The sequence below is a fragment of the Phasianus colchicus genome, chromosome 11 (genome assembly GCF_987193195.1).
Source record: "Phasianus colchicus chromosome 11, bPhaCol1.hap1.1, whole genome shotgun sequence".
Taxonomy (NCBI): domain Eukaryota; kingdom Metazoa; phylum Chordata; class Aves; order Galliformes; family Phasianidae; genus Phasianus; species Phasianus colchicus.
This window is the reverse complement of record NC_143446.1, coordinates 12,848,805-12,868,447: the sequence shown is the minus strand read 5'-3', so window position 1 is coordinate 12,868,447 and position 19,643 is coordinate 12,848,805. Positions and strand designations below refer to the sequence as shown.

Sequence of the window (19,643 nt, the reverse complement as noted above, 5' to 3'; positions counted from 1 at the left end):
CCAGCACTCATTTCTACACTCAGATTAAATGACTGACCATTAAATGAATATGAGGAATAATGCAAGTATCAGAAATGTGTCATATGTTATCACTGTATGTTATTTAATATGCATATCACTTTGCTACCTCACAGCTCATTGTTTAAGAAAAAAAAAAAAAAAAAACAGTGTGCTGTAGTAAAGCTGTAGTGGTATACTGATGTAAATGCATCCTTCTCATCAAACTTTAGGATGAGTAACAGTTCATCTTCAACATGAGACAGATGATAAAGTAACAGAAGGCTTAATATTTAATGCAATTTTTGTCATTTGGAAGAACCCATTTCTAAAGGGACAATATGAAGCAGTGGAGGGCTCAGGGATAGAGTTTCTTAAAGTAAATAGACCCCATATTTCTGTAGAGAATGACTTCATGTTTCAGAGTTCTATATTAAGACAAAATCATGAAAAAACCTGTAAAACTTCACTAGTATATTAATGGACTTCATGTTCCAAATAGGCACTAGATTTATATTTCTTTCTATGAAATGCAACAAGCCCTTTCAGATTTGTTATGAGGTGAAAAGAATTAAAGTACATCTCTGAAAGTATGAAGAATTATGCTTAATCTGTAAATATAGTATCTTTACAGAGTCTAGTGTGAAATTAATACATCACCACTACATAAAATGCATAATTCATGAACCGATACCAGTCAGACGTAGCAGCCATGACAACTGAGGCATCTGCAAATCATCAGCATACGTCTGGAAAACCAGTGATGGCAACAATGCCATAAAAGTTGAATGTGGATTTTTAAAAAGTAAAATATTTTCACTGCATCCACCCGCTTTTACTTTTACTATGTAAGTTTTAAAATTTGAGACAATACTTAGAAAATAAGCTGTAATTTTATTTTTTGGGGATAACAAAATTGTTTTCCTGTACAAATAGGAAGCAAGTGAATTGTTACAAACTCTGGAAAACAGTTACAGATCATTAACAGAATTATGATATCATGTCTTGGAGAAATGTTGAGGCTCTCACTGAAGCAGTGGTGTGGCTTATAAGCATTGCTGAGAGCAGAATTTGGGAAATCGACGTTGAGCAAATTAGGAGTTAGTGAAACACAATATGGGCAGAACCCCCCAAATCCATATTTAATTTGAGTCCTCTTCCTGCTATGGGCTATAGTGCAGAGGGTAAAAGATCCTCTCACTGCACACTGGGGAGGTGACCACCACAGACTGGGCCAGCTAGGGCAGATCAGAGGAGTAGCATAGGAGCAATCAGATGGGCAGATCCTAAGGTACACAGGAGAGGCAATACAGCATTATGCTTTTTTCTTACTGAGTTTTCTAGAATTCACCTACACCAACACTCTCAAGGGTGATGGGTGGCCAGTGCTTCACTACTGCTGCCAGTTTAGATCCTCAGCTTCTTTCTGAAACTGCTGAAGCCTGTTTCTTTAGTGTCATATAGGATGAGGATTGTTGTGCTGTGGTCACCTGCCGGACAGAAACTGGAGAAAGACTGCTACTGCACTCCAAGCATTTCTATGTGAATCAGCCCCATGAATTTACCCAATGCCATTGTAAGAACAACAGAATTTTCATCCAATTACCTATTATTCTAATTATTATTCTGTACCAAAAACACTTAATTACGCACCATTAAGATTTTACGTTTAAAAACAAAAAATCTTGATTACATACCCTGGTGGCTGATGATTCTAAGGAATGATACTGTTTTGGACAGTGTCAAAATAAGGTCCTTAGCACATTCCACTTGCTAATTAAGATTACTCAGTGATCTGGGCAGAGGCACAATGTTGATGTGAGGGTGGCTGAACCCATGGAGCATTTGATGTTTACCAGAAAAGCAAAATGATGTATAACCTTGTGGAATAGCTTAATTACCAGTGACTTAAACAATGCAAAGGTAGATATCCTGAACGTAATATTCTGAACAAAAATAAAGAAATGAAGAAAAACAAAACATGCCAGAATCCATGCCACATATTTATCTGGAGGATGAACTGAGTGGATCAGGAAGAGTGTGTAACAGATGTGATGTAATGGATATCACAGCTATGGGCTGAAAATGATGGAACAAAAATTGCCTTGCGTCAGTCCTGGTTGGAGTGCCAGTGTATAGAAATCAGAGCAGGAAAGGCAGGGACATCCAGTGCAAAATTCCTCTTGTTTTTTTTATCTTTCTTGATTTAGCTCAGTGCCAATGGCCCTGCATAACCATTCAAAATATAGCTTGAAAAGCAATTGACTTTGATGACTGGTCCTCAGACTATTTCCCCAGAATGCTCCTCAGAGCATGCTGACACAATCTGCAGCATCTCAGACCAAAGCCACAAAAGAACAGAAAGGCTTCGTTTTCCTCTCAGTCACTTAATGCAATATCCAGAAAACTCGATCTCGTGGCCTTTGAGCCTGAGCCTGATCCTGCTTTGTATGCCAGATGCTATCCACTATTGTAATGGCTCAAGCAGCCCCAAAGCCTGTTAATCAGGCACTGGCAACAGCCTTCCTCACTGATCTTACATTACCCCAGGAAACGGGATGTTTCCAGCACACTCTGAATGCACTGCAGTCCTGAGCTGTCAGAACAGCCTCTGCGGGCACAAATCAGAAGGGGGGAGCTTTCTGCGGGAATTGCAGCAGAAATTGAATGGCTTCAGGGCACTTGGCGTAAAAAAAAAGCCTTTATGCCACCTTCATGCATAGCCACAAATGTGGATCTGGCTCTTTGCATGGAAATGAAGCATAGAAAGAATGTTTTAAAGGATACAAGAGCAAAGAAGCATTTTGTACTGGTTAGTTCTTTTCTCCCCGCTGTGATCTCTGCTCACTGGCATCCTGGTGTCAACAGATGCAAAGCATTTTCAGTCTTTGCAGTGATGGCACACACTACAAAAAATCCTGTGAATGCATTAACCAGTTACTCCCAAATATCCCAACTCCTCCTGAGAGCAAACAGATACAACCTATCACTGCATGTGGCAGGATGTCTTTGTAAAGGAAGTTGTTAAGCTAATATCAGAATTAGCAGTAGAAGATAACGTAAGGTTTCAGAGACAGAGCTCAGCATCTTTAGGTAAAACATTATCAGGCATCTTTAGTATCTTTAATAAAGTGATTTATATATGGTTTAATAATTTTTTTTTTTTTTGTAGTTATACAAGATCAGGTATTAGCATATTACCTTTGAGAAAGGAAGAGAGAAATTTGCAAGACACTGAATTGTTTTAAGACTTTTACTCCTAAGAAAAAAGAAGAGAGCACCTCCTGGAGACAATTGTGCTGCTCATTCAAGCAACCATCTCTTAATAATCCTTTTACTTATCTTCATCTTAAAAATAATTAGAATTATTTTTGCCACCACATCTCTCACTGGAAAACTGTTTCAGAATTTCATTCATGACTAGAAACGTTCTCCTAGTTTCCAAATTTGAAGTGTATCTGTGATTATTTTAGACTCATTTGTCCTTTTGACAACATTGCTCTTTAGCTCCACACTTCTTTTTCCTCTTCAGTCATTTCCAATACATGAGCTTGAAACTTACTAGTTTCCAAATGTGTAACCTTGCACTGCGTAACAGTGAATTTCATCTGATTTTGACTACTCCAAGCCTCAATATACTTCTTTATACAACCTTTATATACTTCTTCCTAACCGGACAGGCTGCTCACATTCAGAGTTCCGACATCTGCACATTTTATGAACGTACATCTTTTCAAGACTTAAAAAATACTGAGTAAGATTAGTTATAAGACTAGCTCTTAAGTTTGTGATGGAAACTTTCTAGCATTTTCTGCAGTTCTAAGACATTTACATCCTTCTTTACTCACTCCACAACTTCTTTCTGATGAGCATTATCTCTAATTTCCCTAGTTCATGCCAAATCACACACACTACTACAGTCCAACTAGAGGAGTTCAATTGCATTTTGTTATATAGAAAATGAGTTATCTTATAAAAAATGTCCCTGTGGATTTTTCCTAAATGTATTCTATTAAATCAGCGCAGAGCAGTGGCCAAAAAGACAAGTTGCTGAAAGCAAAAATGCCAGGTGCCATATTTTTTATCCAGCCAAGTTCACCTTCATGGCTGCCAACCCAAATTTCTATTAGTAGCAAATCTGACATCAGTTCCAATGTTTGCCACTGCTGAGCTAAACCAAATTCCATCATCACTTGGACCTGAGTAACCCTATTTATCTCAGCAACCACCCAGGGGCAGAGAATCTCCCACCTTTAAATTCAAGGTGCAGTATATTCTGTCTTAGTCAGAAAATGAGACATTTAGCAGTAAGATCCAAGAACAAAAAGTTCGGTCAGGGGAAGGACGTGGTAAAGTGAGCTCTCTTCCCAAGCTGATGCTATTCATGAAGAATCGAGCCCAGGAATGCAGTTTCAGACACCGTGGTGCCTCTGGTGTACAGGCCTCTTGTGGGCCCTGTTACCTCCTGGCTGTCCACTCAGCACATCTCCTGCAATGGACAAACCACAGCACATCCTTCCTTGTCTGGCTGCTGAGTGAGACCTTAGGATATCTGGGAGCTCTGCACTGAATGAAGAGGAGTTTTCAGAAAACAAAAAGAACAGCTGAGACGTGGGATGAGACAAGAAATGTGGGAATATGAAAATATGGGAGAAAAAGAAAAGTGGGGTGGTTGTTTCAAGGGAGTCACAAAGAGACAGAAGAAACTGACTAGAAGAACCAAGGGCAGAAAACCTCCAGGAAACCTGTGGTTTTGAAGTTGTTTTGTTCGCAGAACAATTCCACAAAGGCAAAACAGAGAATGGTATATGGCAGCCAGCGCCTCAACCCCAAGCAAGTCAGTGAAAATTGCAATACCCTTCAATTCTCAAAATCTGTATTTGAGTTTTTATGTTTATCTGAATTGCAATCATACAGAGTTTCATTTAAAAGTACTTGCATTGCTTCAAAACCCTACACTAATTCAAAAAGATTAATTTAAGAGATACCACAGCAGAGACATTTCTACGTGGTGCATACTGAGAAAAACCTTATACCCTAACAATGTGAACAAGAAATATGTGAAACCACAATATCAAGAGACTAAACAAAAATCCGACAAGTTGAATGAACAATGTCAAACTACATATTGACTTCTTTTTCTGTCTTGCCAGTAAAAATAAAAATTGGAAAGACCACAGGGAAAAAAAAAAAAAAAAAAAAGTAATCAGGACAAATAAAGGCACTGAAAAAGAATACAGGAAATGTCAGGATAGAATAGACCATTTTGACCCATCATAACCAGTATCTTGCCTTCTAATGCATCATGCTACTCCAGCATACATACTCTATGGTATCCTCCTTCATTGTAAAATCCATGTGATGAAGAGATGAAGAAATTCCTCTGTGAGTTCAGATAGCTGTCTATTTTGACCCTGAATCATGAAGCATTTTGTGAAATTGCAGTTTTTATTCTTTTCTGTGTAAGTCACTAAAACTAAGGCAAGATAAACTATACATCTTAAGAATGTCCCAACAGCAGCAAATTACAGCGCTTAAAAATTTTATTGTATATACCCATCATGATCAAACAGACAAAGGTCATTTGTTCATTTCAGAGGTGAAATCCTCTGCAGTGCTGAGGCTGGTGAGGAGATGGTTTCATTCTGAAAACAGCAAGAAGACTGCTTCATTCCAGGCTGAGAACACCACAGTCTGACTTATGACAGACAATGTGCTGAGTGCATAACACAGAAAATGTAAAATGATTTCTTAAGAAATCATTGACAACTTAATTGTATTATAAAAATCAATAGTTTATAATGTAATGGCTTTACTGGACAAAGAGAAGTGGCTATGCTATCTGAAGTTTCTAGTGGTCATCCAGAGGCTGTTTGAAGAACTCTCTGAATCAAAGAAGCGTGAACAAAATACAGAAGATATTAGACAAAATCTCCTTCTACACTGTAAAGTTGAAACAAATAGCCATTATCAGCACAATTCGGGGTGTTTAAAGACTGTAACTGTTATAAAGCACCTTAGCAAGTGAAAAGAGAACTTCCTTCACTGTAATATAACTGCCAAACTTAAACACAAATTGCTTCAATATTACAGCAAAACACGGCACGTTGTCAGTTTTCCTGTACCCTTCATTGCTGCTATGTAACTAATGAATTGCTCTGAAAGAATGGAGGTCATTAGCACACACACTGCACAAAGCTGATGGTTCTTTGAGTTAAAGAAATGTACTGCTTTTTTTCAGATGTAATCATTTCTTTTTTCATCTGTAAACAGATTCCAGTTGCACCCATACAAAACCCAAAAAAGCAAGAAAAGAGGAACAAATCAAGTCTTTTAAGCCCTATGCTAACTGCCTTCATACATCCAAGAGCACTGGCTAACTAGGTCGGTAATCTTATTAAATACATCTTCATGATTTTCATGCTTTAAAAGCCTGCTCTGAACTGAAATTTGGCCAACTGATCTCATGGGGTGGATTCTTATAAAGCCTGACATAACATAAGTAGTCTATTTTCCAATTTCAGGTATTAGTTCCTGAGTACTCAATGCTTTCTGGAGTGGTGCAGCACATTTATTTCACAGAACAAACACAACTTTTTGTATTCTTCATGAACAGGATTAGTCTGGTGAAAGTGGGATACTAAAGACTTTGATCTCATCTCAGCACCATCCACTGTGCTGTAAAGAAAAGACGCACACAGGAGGAACAGCTCCACAGCTTTCCCACCTCTATGCAGCTGCATCTAAAGCTTCTGAACCTGAACAACAAGGCTGTAGCGAGGGTGGGAAAACTAGTGAAAGTTTGATCTCGTGAGTCTCAACAGAAAGTAATCCAGCTTGCTTTTTCATAACTTTTCCCAGACCTCAAATAGGGATTTCTACAAAACCTCTGTTGATGAAATATTTGTGGGACTTAGGAAAATAGGTTGTGAACTGGTTCTCACTATGAGCATAACCAAAAACTGTCTTCTCCAAATTGTTTTTTTTCTGAACCAAAGGCATTACTCCCCATCTAAAAGCCAAAGGCCAATCACCTATATTTCTCTCTCTCAAATTACATTATTCTGTTCTAGAAACTCAGAGACAGCCAGAATAGTTAAATAATGAATTCCACTTTTTAACAGTAATTGTATCAGAAGACAAACATACGAACAAAAATTAGATAAAATGGAAAGTACATGTACACTCTGCTGGAATATTTTCAGAGATTCAGAGCGTGGATACAGTGGCGACGACACAGGTAAATAACCCTGCATGACATAATCTTGGCAAACATGCATAAGGAAGGTTACTGGGTAAAGAGGAATGCTCAAGAGAAACGAAGACAGGGCTGGCACTGGGGCAAATATGCCTCAGCTCCATGGCAGCTGTTACCAAGTGAAGGCTAAGCAGGTCACAAGGCACACAGCGTGACCCTTCTCATCAAGAATGGCAAGAAAGATTTACAGAAAATTTCACAGAATGCCACAGTGTCTTCTTTCTCAGCTTAACTAGTATACAGATCCCAAAACATGACATGGTGTTTGACAGAATGAACTAGAAAGACAAGGGACTGCCCTACTACATGGACTTTCCATCTAAAACGGCATGTAATAGAACAATAAAATACAGATCAGACTGGCAAATGGTCATTAGAGGTGAAAGGGAGCTTTGCACAGGAGGGAGGCCACCTGGCATACATCAGCTGGCAGGCTGCTCCAAGTGTGAGCAAAGTATGCAATAAGGAAAAGTCATGAATGGATGGAGGAAATTACAGTATTATTCCTGTTGATACAAAGCCAAGTTATGCCAGTGGGGGTCCTTTAAAAATGGCTCGGTTTAATATCACACATCAAATACCTAGTGCATGTTGAACACTATCCAAACTCAAATCAATTCAGTTCCCAGCATGACACTACAGACATCTTAGTATTTTAATTTAAGACTGAAGATCTAACCACACCTTGAGTTTAGAGCATTTACAGTATGAATTGTCCGTATGTTCCAATTCACTTCTCTAAGACACAGTAAAAATCTATCCACTGAAATACATTTTAATGTGTACAGGTTTCAGTTCAGGAAATTGAAAGGTAGCATTTGAAGGTAAACATATCTGAGCTCTCACAGTTTTCTCCACATTATTACTCAACCACTTGCTGAACATTCATCGTGCTTTTCCAGGGCTTTAGAAGATGTACTCTGCACAGAGGCCTAAAACATGCAGTCAAAAAAAAATATATAACCCAGAAATTCAAACAACAGAAGATGATCTGAAGATTTGACCCTAAAGAAGTCAATATAACAAACATCCTGATTTTCTAACCATTAGTTTCACAGTATTCCCACATTAACATACTTTCAAATCCAACCCTGGAGTACACAAGGACTCGGTCATAGAAGGGCTACGTTTAATGACAAGGTTCATTGCTGATTTTACACTACCTGCAGTTTTTGAGTGATAGGATGTACCAAAAATATATAAATATATATATGCACATATACATATATATATATATATATATATACACATTATTTTTTTCCGGTAGAATTGAAATAAGCAGGAATTTCTTTTTTCCCTCACAATACCTCTGAAATGTTTTCTCCAGCTGGCAAAGTGAAATTTTGGACTTGCACAGCCCAGCACTGCCCAGAGCTGGCAGGAAATGCTTCCACAGCTTGCACTTACAGCTGGCTGCCCCACATACCTTTATAACCTTGGCTCTCCAGCCTGAACCCTGTTTTTTAACTCAAATTTCTCAGCTTCTCCAGCCATATGCTTGTCACAAAGGTCTCAGGCTTTTCAGATATAGAGTTATGTGAAAAAAAAATTCAGGACAATTTCTAGTTAAACCACATATAATGAACAATATAGTTTCTGTTGTCTACAGAACTTCTCAAGTTTTTAACCTTTCTTTTGCTATTATCTTTCTTTTGTCCTTGTTCTATTAGCTGCTTTTATTTAATAATCCGTAGCTCAGTTTTTAGCATTACTGTTTTGCTTATCTCCAATACCCAAGAACTTTAAGCAGTCTAATCCAGCATATGATAAACCACACTGGATGTGTTTTCTTTGAATATCCCAAGGTAAAATGAGAAAGTTAAAAAAAAAAAACAAAACAACACCTTATAATTGATATAACTCATTCTCTTCCTTGACAAAGCCTGGACAGTACCTTTCAGGAACAACGAAAGACAGTGACAGGACAAGGGGGAGGGGAATGGCTTTAAACTAAAAGGGGACATTTAGATTAGATGTTAGGAAGAAATTCTGTACTCAGAGGGCGGTGAGGCAGTGGCACAGCTGCCCAGAGCTGTGGGTGCCCATCCCTGGAGGTACTCAAGGCCATGGATGGGGCCCAGGGCAGCCTGAGCTGGGGGGGCAGCCAGCCCACGGCAGGGGGTTGGAGCTGGGTGGGCTTTGAGGTCCTTTCCAACCTGAGCCATTCTGTGATTGTGTGAACAGGATGAAGGTGGGCTGAGACACTGCCCAACAAACTGATGGCTCAGCACCTTAATTCCAGGTACTTCATCCCACTGTGACAGGTTACAGAGTCCTCAACGATCATTCTTTATAGAAACTTGAAGACACACTTTAAGAAAAAGGCATTCTGTTATTTTTTGTGAAAAGGCTGCAAAGTTTCACAAGGAAACACTGTAATCAGAAGAGCAGTCATTCCAAGGAACGCTGTTCTTTTACAAATATTTCTTTCTATAATCATAGATCAAATTGGTTTCCTGACACCTTCCTAGAGGTCTTCAAAGCCATCAGGAGATCTTAATTTTGACAAAAGCTTTAAACGGGGCTGTCCTTACCTCCTTTTAAACTGAAGAGCCAGAAGTTAATTAATTTTAAAAAAAACAGTGGCAGGGGTGCGGCTTCCCATATTCTTCTCAAAACAGACACGAGTTAGTCTTATAGCTTAAGTGGCCAAAAAGCTTTGCCAAGAGATTTCTTGGTCACATTTGTGCTTCAGCACTTGGCGTGGCCGCCACGCACCGCGCGTACCCCGAGGGACACAAACGTCACCGTGCCAGGGAACGTCCCAGCCCTCTCGAGGCCAGCAGCCCTCAGTCTGCACGATTAGCCAGTTTTTAACTCGCTCTGTGAGGAAAAAGCCTTGCGGGCGGCCCGCAGCGAACGAGAACGCTCGGCTCCGCGCAGCTAACGGCCGCCAGCCGTGAGCGACAACGCCGCATCCCGCCCGCCGCCATTTTAAACGCGCCCATCCCCGCCCAGCCGCCCGCCTCCCCTGTAGGCGCGGCCTACCCTCCCAAGCCGCCCTCGCTCAGGTGAGACCCGGCCGGAGCTGAGCTCCGCGAGCCGAGCGACCCCGGCCCCGGCGGCGGGGCTGTGGCGGAGAGGGAGGGCCGCGACGGCGGAGGGGCGGGGGAGCGGCACGGCGTCAGCGCTGTTGTGGCACAAGGAAGGGGCTGTGCGGGGTTGGTGCGTTAAAGCTTTGCTCCTGGCATAGGGACGCTGGTAGTCTTGCTGTAGTTTATTAATGGTCTTTCTCCCCGTTTATTACGTTAACTTGTGTGTTGAGAAAATGTATTGCGGTGTTGCAAACCCAGCTTTAAATATTCAATATGTGAAATTCATTTGTCTAGAAGATGCGAAAACCCTTCAGCAGTGATGAACTGCTCTCCCTGGCGTGTCCCAGCCGGCCATAAATCAGCGCTGGCTTTGGGCCCGTGATGGTGAGCTGTGTGGATCAGCAGTGCTGGCTCTCAGCCTGTTCCCTGCCAAAAGCTGTGGGTTTAGGGCGTTTTTCAGTGCAGATGAGTGGTAGGTGCACTTTAACTTTGCCTTACACTTTTGTCTTTGGAATAGAAAAATAACACAGATTTTTCAATACTGGGACAATGGTCAGAAAAAATACAGTCATATGCTTGTGCACGTGGTCCCTTTGAAGTCAAGGGACTGGCTGTGACTGCGAAGGTTTTTACCATGACTAGTGTCCATGAGTCTGTCTGTCCTCTCACTGCCTTGGGGTTACAGCAGTACTCAGCAGTCAGTAATATAAAGAAGCCCAAAGGTCTGCTTACTGTTTGTTTAAAGTGTTGGAAGAAGAAAAAAATATGTATATAAAGATTCCCTGGAACTGGGACATTTTTTGCCAGATCCTAAGTGGTTAATAAGAAAAAAAGGATTTGGGGCCCTTTGGTCTGCTGCTGCTTCATTTTTGGTGTGGGAAACATTGTGAAACTATCAAAGTCAGTGTACAGACCAAGACTTCATGATGTAAATCCTGATAGGAATCTGTTCTTCCAAAGATAAATATATTTCATTTTTACATAACTTTAATAAACTACGTTCCCAATCATTTCTTGACTGATACTTAAAGCCCCTATTTCCAATTGGACAAACATACATGGTTCAGGGCAATAGAAATAATCATGATCTGTGAAAGAAACATGGAGCTTCTGAATCACAGTATTCTATAGAGATGTCATTAAGAGCCTATTGATTTGAAAAATACACAAAAAGTAGAGGACTTATATTAAGATGCCATATAGTCCCTCTTTTTTCAAAAATAATCCCTGTGGATTTCAAGTAAGCCCTCTTTACATGTCTAGACTTTATGAAGAGTAGGAGAAGGAACAATGGAAAAAAGGAAAATACTGCAACTATCAGTTTTCCAACCTATTCTCTAAGTGTAGTTTTCTGTAACTAAAAGACAACGTATTTAAGGCATCATCAAAGTGCCTCTTTAATATTATCACTGTAATTAATTACACTGGAAATAAATAATTCATTTAGTATTTTTAGTAGCTATCAATCCTAACAGCAAAGGTGTTCTCTAGTCTTCACTTGCAGTGACTTAATGGAAACTGGGAATTAAATATGTGATCAAAAATATCTTAGTGTCGCTTGCAGTCTTTTGTGCCTGTATGAAAAGCAAGCTGATGTTTCCCTGATGTATTCGCAGTAATCAGCTTTGTACTGTAAATGAGTTGTCCCAACACAACTGTTTACCAACTTTGGATCTAATTCACCTTTAGCTGAAGTTACAAAGAGCCATCTCACTATGAATTTGAGTTAGGAGGCTTTTCTAAATCTATGTAAAATATATTCCGCAAATTAATAATTGGCTAGCATATATGTGTGTCCGTTCAAAAAAACAACTGCTTTGGTGAAAAATGTTAAGCCATATTTTAAGCAATATGCTTTATTTGATGGCTTGAATATTAAAGATTTCTAGTTGTGAGATTTGTAGTCCTACAATAAGTGCTCTTTGCCTCAGAGATTTTTGCATCTTTTTACTACCACTGCACTTTGCACTTACTGTTATTTCTTGTATATATTTCTGTGCTTTCTGTGATCCATTGAAAGTCTTTATTTGATCATGTTCTCTACCTTTTCTTAAGCATGTCATCTGAACTTTTCCATTCAGACACGTTTCCTCCATTTAAACTTAAAAATTATCAGGATAAGGGTCTTACTGTGATATTTGCATGTCTCCGTTGCGTTTTACCAGTGCACATACACTCTTTCTGTGCTCAGAGCCAACCAAGAACTATTTCCATGCAATACAATGTGGAGATAAATTAGCGTGATGTCAAGCCAAAGCTAATAAGCACTGCTGAGAGGCAAAGTGTACTAGCACAGCATTGAACCCAATATATCAACACGGCTTCCACCTACCTTGCACTTTACACAAAGCTCTTTGCATCTTCTTTCAAAACTGTGCACGCTGTGCTGTTGGTGGATTGGGTTCTGTGAAAACCAGGTACACGTTATGAGAAAACAATGAAGAAAATAAAGAATTACTTTCCATATCTTCCGTGTAATTCTAAATACAGCAGTATCTGCGTATGCTGTAGCTGCCCACCCTGCTCTCCATCCTGAAAGGTGCTGTGCTAAGGAAGATGCAACTTGGCCCCTTCATAATATTTCTTCCAAAATATAAAGTGTGACTACAGTCAGCAGAAGATTTCTGGCCACAATAACATTAGTAGTAATCTCTCAGAGACAAGCTGTTCTGTTCAGTCCTCGAACTTTATACGTTACATACGGTGACTGTTATACCTAAATAAATGTGAGGAATCCTGCTATATTGTTTTTCCCTGAGGTATAATAAGGCACGGCAGAACCGCAGAATACGTGAGGGTTATGTTAGATGTGTGACGCCTGGCAGAACTGGAACTGGGTTTTAAAGCAGCAGTCAATGTAAAGGATTTGCTCCAAGGAAAAATAGTGTCTTCCTTTGTACCTCCTTCACTCAATAATATCTATACCCTAGGAGGCCAAGACTTCCCGCTTTCCCTTCACCAGCAGTCCTTCACATTTAGCTCTGGCAAAGCGAATCGAAATGGTAGGTCACTAAGATTAGTTCCGCAGTGTCATTACTTCTCACTAAGACATGGATAATAGAATTTGAGTAGTTTGGGCTTGCCCAAGGCTTGTAGGGTACTGCAAAGATAAGACTGCAGGCCAAAAAAAAAAAGTAAATAGTGATTTCCCAAACAATTTCTATGTATGCGAAATGAGTACATACAGCAGGAATAATACTTGCTTTAGAAATGCTTTCACATTTCTGAGCTATTAGTTTAAGGTAGTCATTCTTAAAGAAAAAAAATATATATTCTATCTGGGAATTTTAGATAAAAATTATGTAAAAAAGCAGAATAGTGCAACTCGTTTGTTGGATGTGTGGTGACGGTATTAAAGTAACACAGTCAGAATACTTACTGGTTTTTGATAGGCTCGTCACAAACACTGTGTTTTCTAAATTTCATTTTCTTCCTAATCAAAAGGTTGAAAATGAACTGATGTTTCTGGTAGCAGCATGAAATAAGTTTCTAATTTCTGATTTTTCTTTCCATTTTTATTTCATTTAGCATTAAGGCTTACAATAATTGCTCCTGGTTAAAATAGAGTGCTGTTTAATATTAACAGATTTCATCGTATTTCCTAAGTGAACGGTGATATACTTTCTGAAATAGAATGCTGCTCCAGTTCCTCAACTGTTTGAATTGTTTATGAAGTCACTGAATTCCTAATTTATTTGTAGTCGTCTGTCATTTTATAATATTGTAAACATTTTGACACTTCCTGGTTATGAGAGCTCAGCATTGTAACTAAACTGTTCTTGAGAAGTGATTCTTATATTCTCTTGGTCAGCATATCATTGTTTTGATCTGTTAAAAAAGAAATTATTTCAGGCTCTGAAGAACTCCAGAAATTGAAACTAATTCTGTAAGTACTCTGTGCTGAACTGTAGTGATATACATAACCAAGTTACATCAAATGAGCTAGAGGCACTGCCTTATGAAATGCTGCTTTCTGTGTGTTGCTGAGTGTTGTTTCCACAGGAAAAGTGCCTGTTGCCTCTTGTGAATGGTTCTACCTGTTCTTTAAGACAGACAAGTGCGTTTTATGTTCAGGGTCCCTTCACTTTCTTCTGACTTCAGGTGAAATTGCAGATACTCAGCATGATCAAAGAGAGAAGCAGGAGGCTTCCTTACCAACCCCTTCACTTTCTACTCCTCTGATTCTCCAACTGCAGGCATACCTTAACTCCTGTTGACATTAGCAGCTCTCAAAATAGCCAAGCAAGGGCTTAGTTTGAGCCTTAGACTAATCATCCTCAAAGGAGACTGCTGAGTTTGAAAGAAGATAATTTTGCCTAAGAAGTCCCTGCCAGAGATCTCTGGATGGAGTGGTTTCTATTGCAGCTGTTCTGTATGATTCTGTTTTCCTGTATTAAATGTTGAGCCCCTCTTCATGGAGTTTTTGATGTTTTCCAACGAGCGCTTGATAACAAAGAATAGTTTTTAAAAATGTGTATGAGAGGTTATTTTCAAATATTTTTAAAGCATGAAGATTCCTTCATTGCTAAAAATAATGGCTAATGATAAAATTAGTATTTTAACTTGGAATGTAAGGAAAGGCAGCGTTAAGCACTCAATGTATAAAAAGTATTATCTCTGGCAGCACTGTAGCCCTCTGATTGCAGTTGATTTTCTTCTCTTGAAAATTATTCAGGAATAGTATTCATATCTTTTTCGGTTTTTTTTCGTTAGGATTTTTTTCATGTCAAATCCTGGACAAAGTTTTTATTTTTTATTTTGCAGGGTAATGTGTGTCTTTACTGGTAGAAAACCTGAAGGTTTTTTTTTGCTGTGAAAGCTGGAAAATGTTCAAAAATCAATATCAGGTAAAGCAGAAATTGTTTTATTTTGTACCCTCATTCATTTCATCTTTGAGAGAACTCAGTTACAGTGGCTTATTTACAAGGAGAGAAAAAGTCCAGATACAGAAATGTTTTATCAAGTTTAATTATTCAGTATTTTTAGAGAAATGTTAGGAAATAGTGGGTGGCTGCTGGTGCTGTCAGGTCTGGAATAGATACCACTGGTGATAGCAGCAATTTTTTATCTGCCTCTTTCCATATGGGCCAGAGAGGGTCCATCTCCTTCCACCCAGTCTGTACCCCAGACTAGCATTTCTGGATCTGTCATGCAGTCTCTCTCAGCTTTATTTGGTATTTCTGCCCTGCAGGATCATACTCCCCAAAAGCTGCCTCGTACTGCCTCATCAATTTCTTGTGTAACTCTCCCAACCACCCATGAGATCCAGCCATCCATCACAGCACTGTCAGTAACTTCTGTCAGCTCCTCACATCAGTGCTTGTTACGTTCAGCATTCTCTCACGTCATGTCCGATAGTTTTCTATGTCCTTTTCAGTTAGTTTAACTGAAGCAGGGCCTACAAGGGCTGCAACATTACCAAGATGTGTATGTTTGCATTTTGGAGAAAACTCCACTTGTTTATAAAGATTTGCTACAAACATATATAAGTTGGCAGATAACAGTTTTTTCTAACTTTCTGACAGCTTGAGCCAATAGTCCTTAAATGTGTCTGATAACATTCACATCAATAGTTCATCATATATTTTAAATTCTTTTTTTCATCCATTATGAATATAAAATATGTATCTTAGATGCTGTTTATGGAATACCTTTTTTCATCTCCTTAGAACTTAGTAAGTTTAGTCACTGGGGTTTAGCTGCCAGATACCAGGGGAAAACAAGGATGGAAATTTATAGACAGTGCAGAGTTTATGTTCCCTGAAAGCATAATTTGAGCATTTATTTTGTTGGCAAGACTGCTCACCTCTCTTGCTCATACTGACTTCTGTACGATTGTTTGGGCAGCTGAGCACAAAGAGCACTGGGAAGTACATGCAGCTAAGAATTAGAAGGGAGAGACGAGAGTTGTAGAGATTGATTGTGTCAAAGGCACTACTGAAAAAACGTTGATCAAACCATAGTCTGAGGCCATCAGAAAATATTTTCTACGACTTGTAATGTGAATAACATTGAAGCAGATAATTCCCTAAGAAGAGCTGCTATAGCCTGTTTCCCTAAATGTGTATGGTTAGAATGGTTGCTGTCTAATAGGGCATGTGCTCAATGTAAGGAGTTTTTATCTGGCAGAGAATCTCTTTCCCATATTATTTCTCTAGTTCCAAATAAAGGCTGCAGCAAAGTGCTGCTCTTATCTGTATACAGTGACACTGTTAGCATCTGTCTCCTATCAGGTCACTTAATTCAGCCCAGAAATTTTTTATGCATTTTATGAACTGTTCTATCAGATCAAGCTGAAATTTAGTATCTACTAGGAATGTTATAGGGAGATGTCTTTGACATACTTACATGTGTAGACAGAACCAACATGACTCTGTAAATTAGTTTTCTTAGGAAATTGGACAAAACATGAAAAGTACAAGGGATTTTTTAACATTTAGTAGCATGTTTTAAATCTCTATTTGGTGAGTTGTAGAAATAAAGCATATCTAAGTATAAGTAGCCAATCTCCAGCATCTTCTCAGAATTTTTACAATAGATTTGCTTTTTAGATCCTCTAGGAAATACGTGTATTGTTATTAACACACTCGTCTGACTGATCAGTAATACTGAGCATAGTAGCAGACTGTTATGAGGTGGGATTGGTCCTTATATTCTTGATCAGTGATGATCCTCTGCTGAATATTTGATTCAATTATGCATCCTTAAACCATTTTATCATAGGGTGGCCCACTTGTTGAAATATTCAGTGCTCAAGGCAAAAACCCAGGAGCAAAATGGCGGATTTTTGGCAATCCATCAGCTATACGGAAAGTAAGTTTTTAATGAAATTTATAGAAGTTACAGTATGGAATTTAGAAAAAGGTAGTGAGAGTTTTGACCTGACTGTGGAGTTGTCACAATTCTGTCGTATAAGCAGTCATTTGATCTGCCATAATTAGTACTTTATTCCTGTTTGCAGACTAGGTTTGTTGCAGTGTAATCTTACAGTTCAAATATTTAAAAAGGACTAATTTTAAAAGTAATTTTACTATTCTATAGCTAATGGATTGAGTCAGTCCTACTGGATTGTAGATTGTGTTAGTCGCACAGTTTGTTCATAATATGAACAATTAAATGATAGATTTTGATGTATTACATTACTACCATCATCTCTGAACTATCATACTTGCTGTACCATCTGTCTTACACTGAATTCTGCTGCTGTATTTAACTAAAAAAGTGCAGATTTGCATGTTAGTGATATGGTTGATTGTAAGGTGAGGAATTATATTATAATGCTGATGTTCATTTATTGTTCCTTTTTGTAGGAATATGATAAAGAAACAAAGGGCTTTGTTTTTGTACTTGAAGGAAGCAGCCAAATAAACAGAATGCAGCTACCAAAGGAAACCAGACAAACTTGTAAGTATCAAAGAATGAAATATCTGTGGTGCTGTTCTGATTATCAAAGCAGTTATATTGGAATGTAAGACTTCTCTTTTCTCCCTTCATTTGGGCTTAATTCAGAATTAACAAAGTGGTTTTTCATCAGCTTCCTAGGAGATCAGCTACAAATAAGTAGAAGGCAGAGAAATGCCCTATTGAAGTTCTTTTTGGAAGGTGCTTAGTCCATTCACATTGTCCTTGTTCACCTGCATTTGTTTCTGCATCTGATCCTGCCACATACTGACATCCAGCAAACTAGTTGTGATGCAGTTGGAAAAAGTAGATCAGTTTTAGAAGTATGGAGGACTGTGTGTTGAAACACTTTTTCCACCTCAATTTGTCTCATAAAAGATGTCATCACAATATATGAATTGTCTATTAACCAAAATCACCTTGTTGTGACTTTTCACTCAAAAAGGAATCCCAAAAAGCAGCATGAATAGTGCTGTATCTTTATATATTCTATATTCTTTATTCAAGTATGTCTTTGTTATTGAGTCAAAGTTTTTAGCACACCAAATTATAGTCAAGTACGTTGCGTTTCAAGAGCTAAATCTTCTGCTTGTTAAAAATCAATACCATTATATTCAGTGGACAAAAAGCAATCATCTTAATTCATGCCTTAAATTGCACTGCAAAGCGTGGTACCTTATAAGGCTTATAGCAGTGTTCTATGCTGGTTTAGATTTAACCACTTGATTTTGAAGAAAAATTGAGATGGTGATTTTAATTGATTGAAACAGGAATCTTCTAATACATTTCTCATGCACACTATGCAATTGCCAATTAATACAATTTATCTCAAACTTACATAAAAAATAATGAGAAATTGTTTAGTTCAGTCATGCATTAAAGCTTTGAAAAGTAATCTGATTTTCATAAAAGAACTTCAGTATTTCTTTCAGTATTATAGATATTAGTCTAATGTATCCTTCTGGGAAATCCAACTTTAATTTTTCTATTGCCAATATTAAAATAAACTATTACTGTCTAAAATGAGGATTGAGAATTACTGCTGTGGATGATCACAGCTGAATTTTGTTTTAAATTAACTTCAGCTAGTGCTGCAGTACCACAGTCAAATTTCCATCGTGTGCCATTTTTGTCTCTTTCTTTCTCTCTTCAGGTATGTGCCTGAAGTATTTCATTTTTATCAAATACACTGTCTCCAAGTTGTAGTGCAATCTTGCAATACTCTTCTAAAATAAAATAGATTAAGTATATAAATACAGTTTGAAATCTCAAAGTATCACTTTGGCTTTCTTTAGAAGAAAAAACATTGCCGTTGAATATTCTAAGTCAGTGAACACCAGCATTTACCCTCACTGATGAAGTAGTTAAAAATATTGCAACATTCAATTCATACAGCTTTATACTTTGCTTTCCTTTAAATTCTAAGACTCACAGAATCCTGAGAGTTTTCTTCTGTTGCACAGTCAAGCTATTTTGCTTTTGCTCTAAAAAGCAGAAGCCTCAATTGAACATTGCTGTAATAAACTGGATCTGTAGTCAAGGTTGTGGGGTTTTTTTAGTCATTTAAAAGGAGGTGTGAATTGTCAAAGAGGTAAAATTCCACATGACTTCAAGATAATCTTGATATAAATGTACTACTTTATTTTGTGATTGATACAGGATTTTTGGTGTCCACATGCTCTTGGAATGCAGTGTAGAATTGCCATTAGCAAATAGGTTCCTTGTATTTCATGAGAAATATTTTGGTATTTATTTTATATATTTTGAATATTTCATGAGAAATTCCTGTGAAACTACAGATGAGACCTTTAAAACTGCAGTGAAAGCGTTGTTTTAATTGGCTTTCTTAAAAGTTCATATGCCTCATGAACATAGAGAAGTGATCTTGCACAAGCATCACTACAGAACAGCACTGCAGTTCTTGATAGTGAAATATGATGCATGCACAGAGG

General features: G+C 38.3%; 2 protein-coding genes across 16 annotated transcripts in view; one reads left to right on the top strand and one right to left on the bottom strand.

Moving 5' to 3' along the window:
• Positions 1-10,335, bottom strand: part of LOC116237322 (uncharacterized) — a 227,617-nt gene extending 217,282 nt beyond the window's left edge. For 7 of the 11 annotated variants that reach the window (XM_090148344.1, XM_090148345.1, XM_090148348.1 and 4 more), the window contains exon 1: positions 9,790-9,860. The gene's annotated coding sequence lies outside the window, so the exon portion shown is untranslated. Of the gene's footprint in view, positions 1-9,789; positions 9,875-10,243 lie in introns of those variants that run through there. The other 4 variants (XM_090148353.1, XM_090148343.1, XM_090148351.1 and 1 more) reach the window with 4 other exon arrangements.
• CFAP20DC (CFAP20 domain containing) overlaps positions 9,843-19,643 on the top strand; it is a 62,823-nt gene continuing 53,022 nt past the window's right edge. Inside the window, exons 1-5 of one of the 5 annotated variants that reach the window (XM_090148313.1) lie at positions 9,844-10,266; positions 13,221-13,292; positions 15,055-15,137; positions 17,014-17,103; positions 17,601-17,694. In XM_090148313.1, coding sequence (XP_090004439.1) covers positions 15,117-15,137; positions 17,014-17,103; positions 17,601-17,694 — 205 coding nt within the window. In that variant the 5' untranslated portion in view covers positions 9,844-10,266; positions 13,221-13,292; positions 15,055-15,116. Of the gene's footprint in view, positions 10,267-10,288; positions 10,421-13,220; positions 13,293-15,054; positions 15,138-17,013; positions 17,104-17,600; positions 17,695-19,643 lie in introns of those variants that run through there. The other 4 variants (XM_090148316.1, XM_031606434.2, XM_090148315.1 and 1 more) reach the window with 4 other exon arrangements.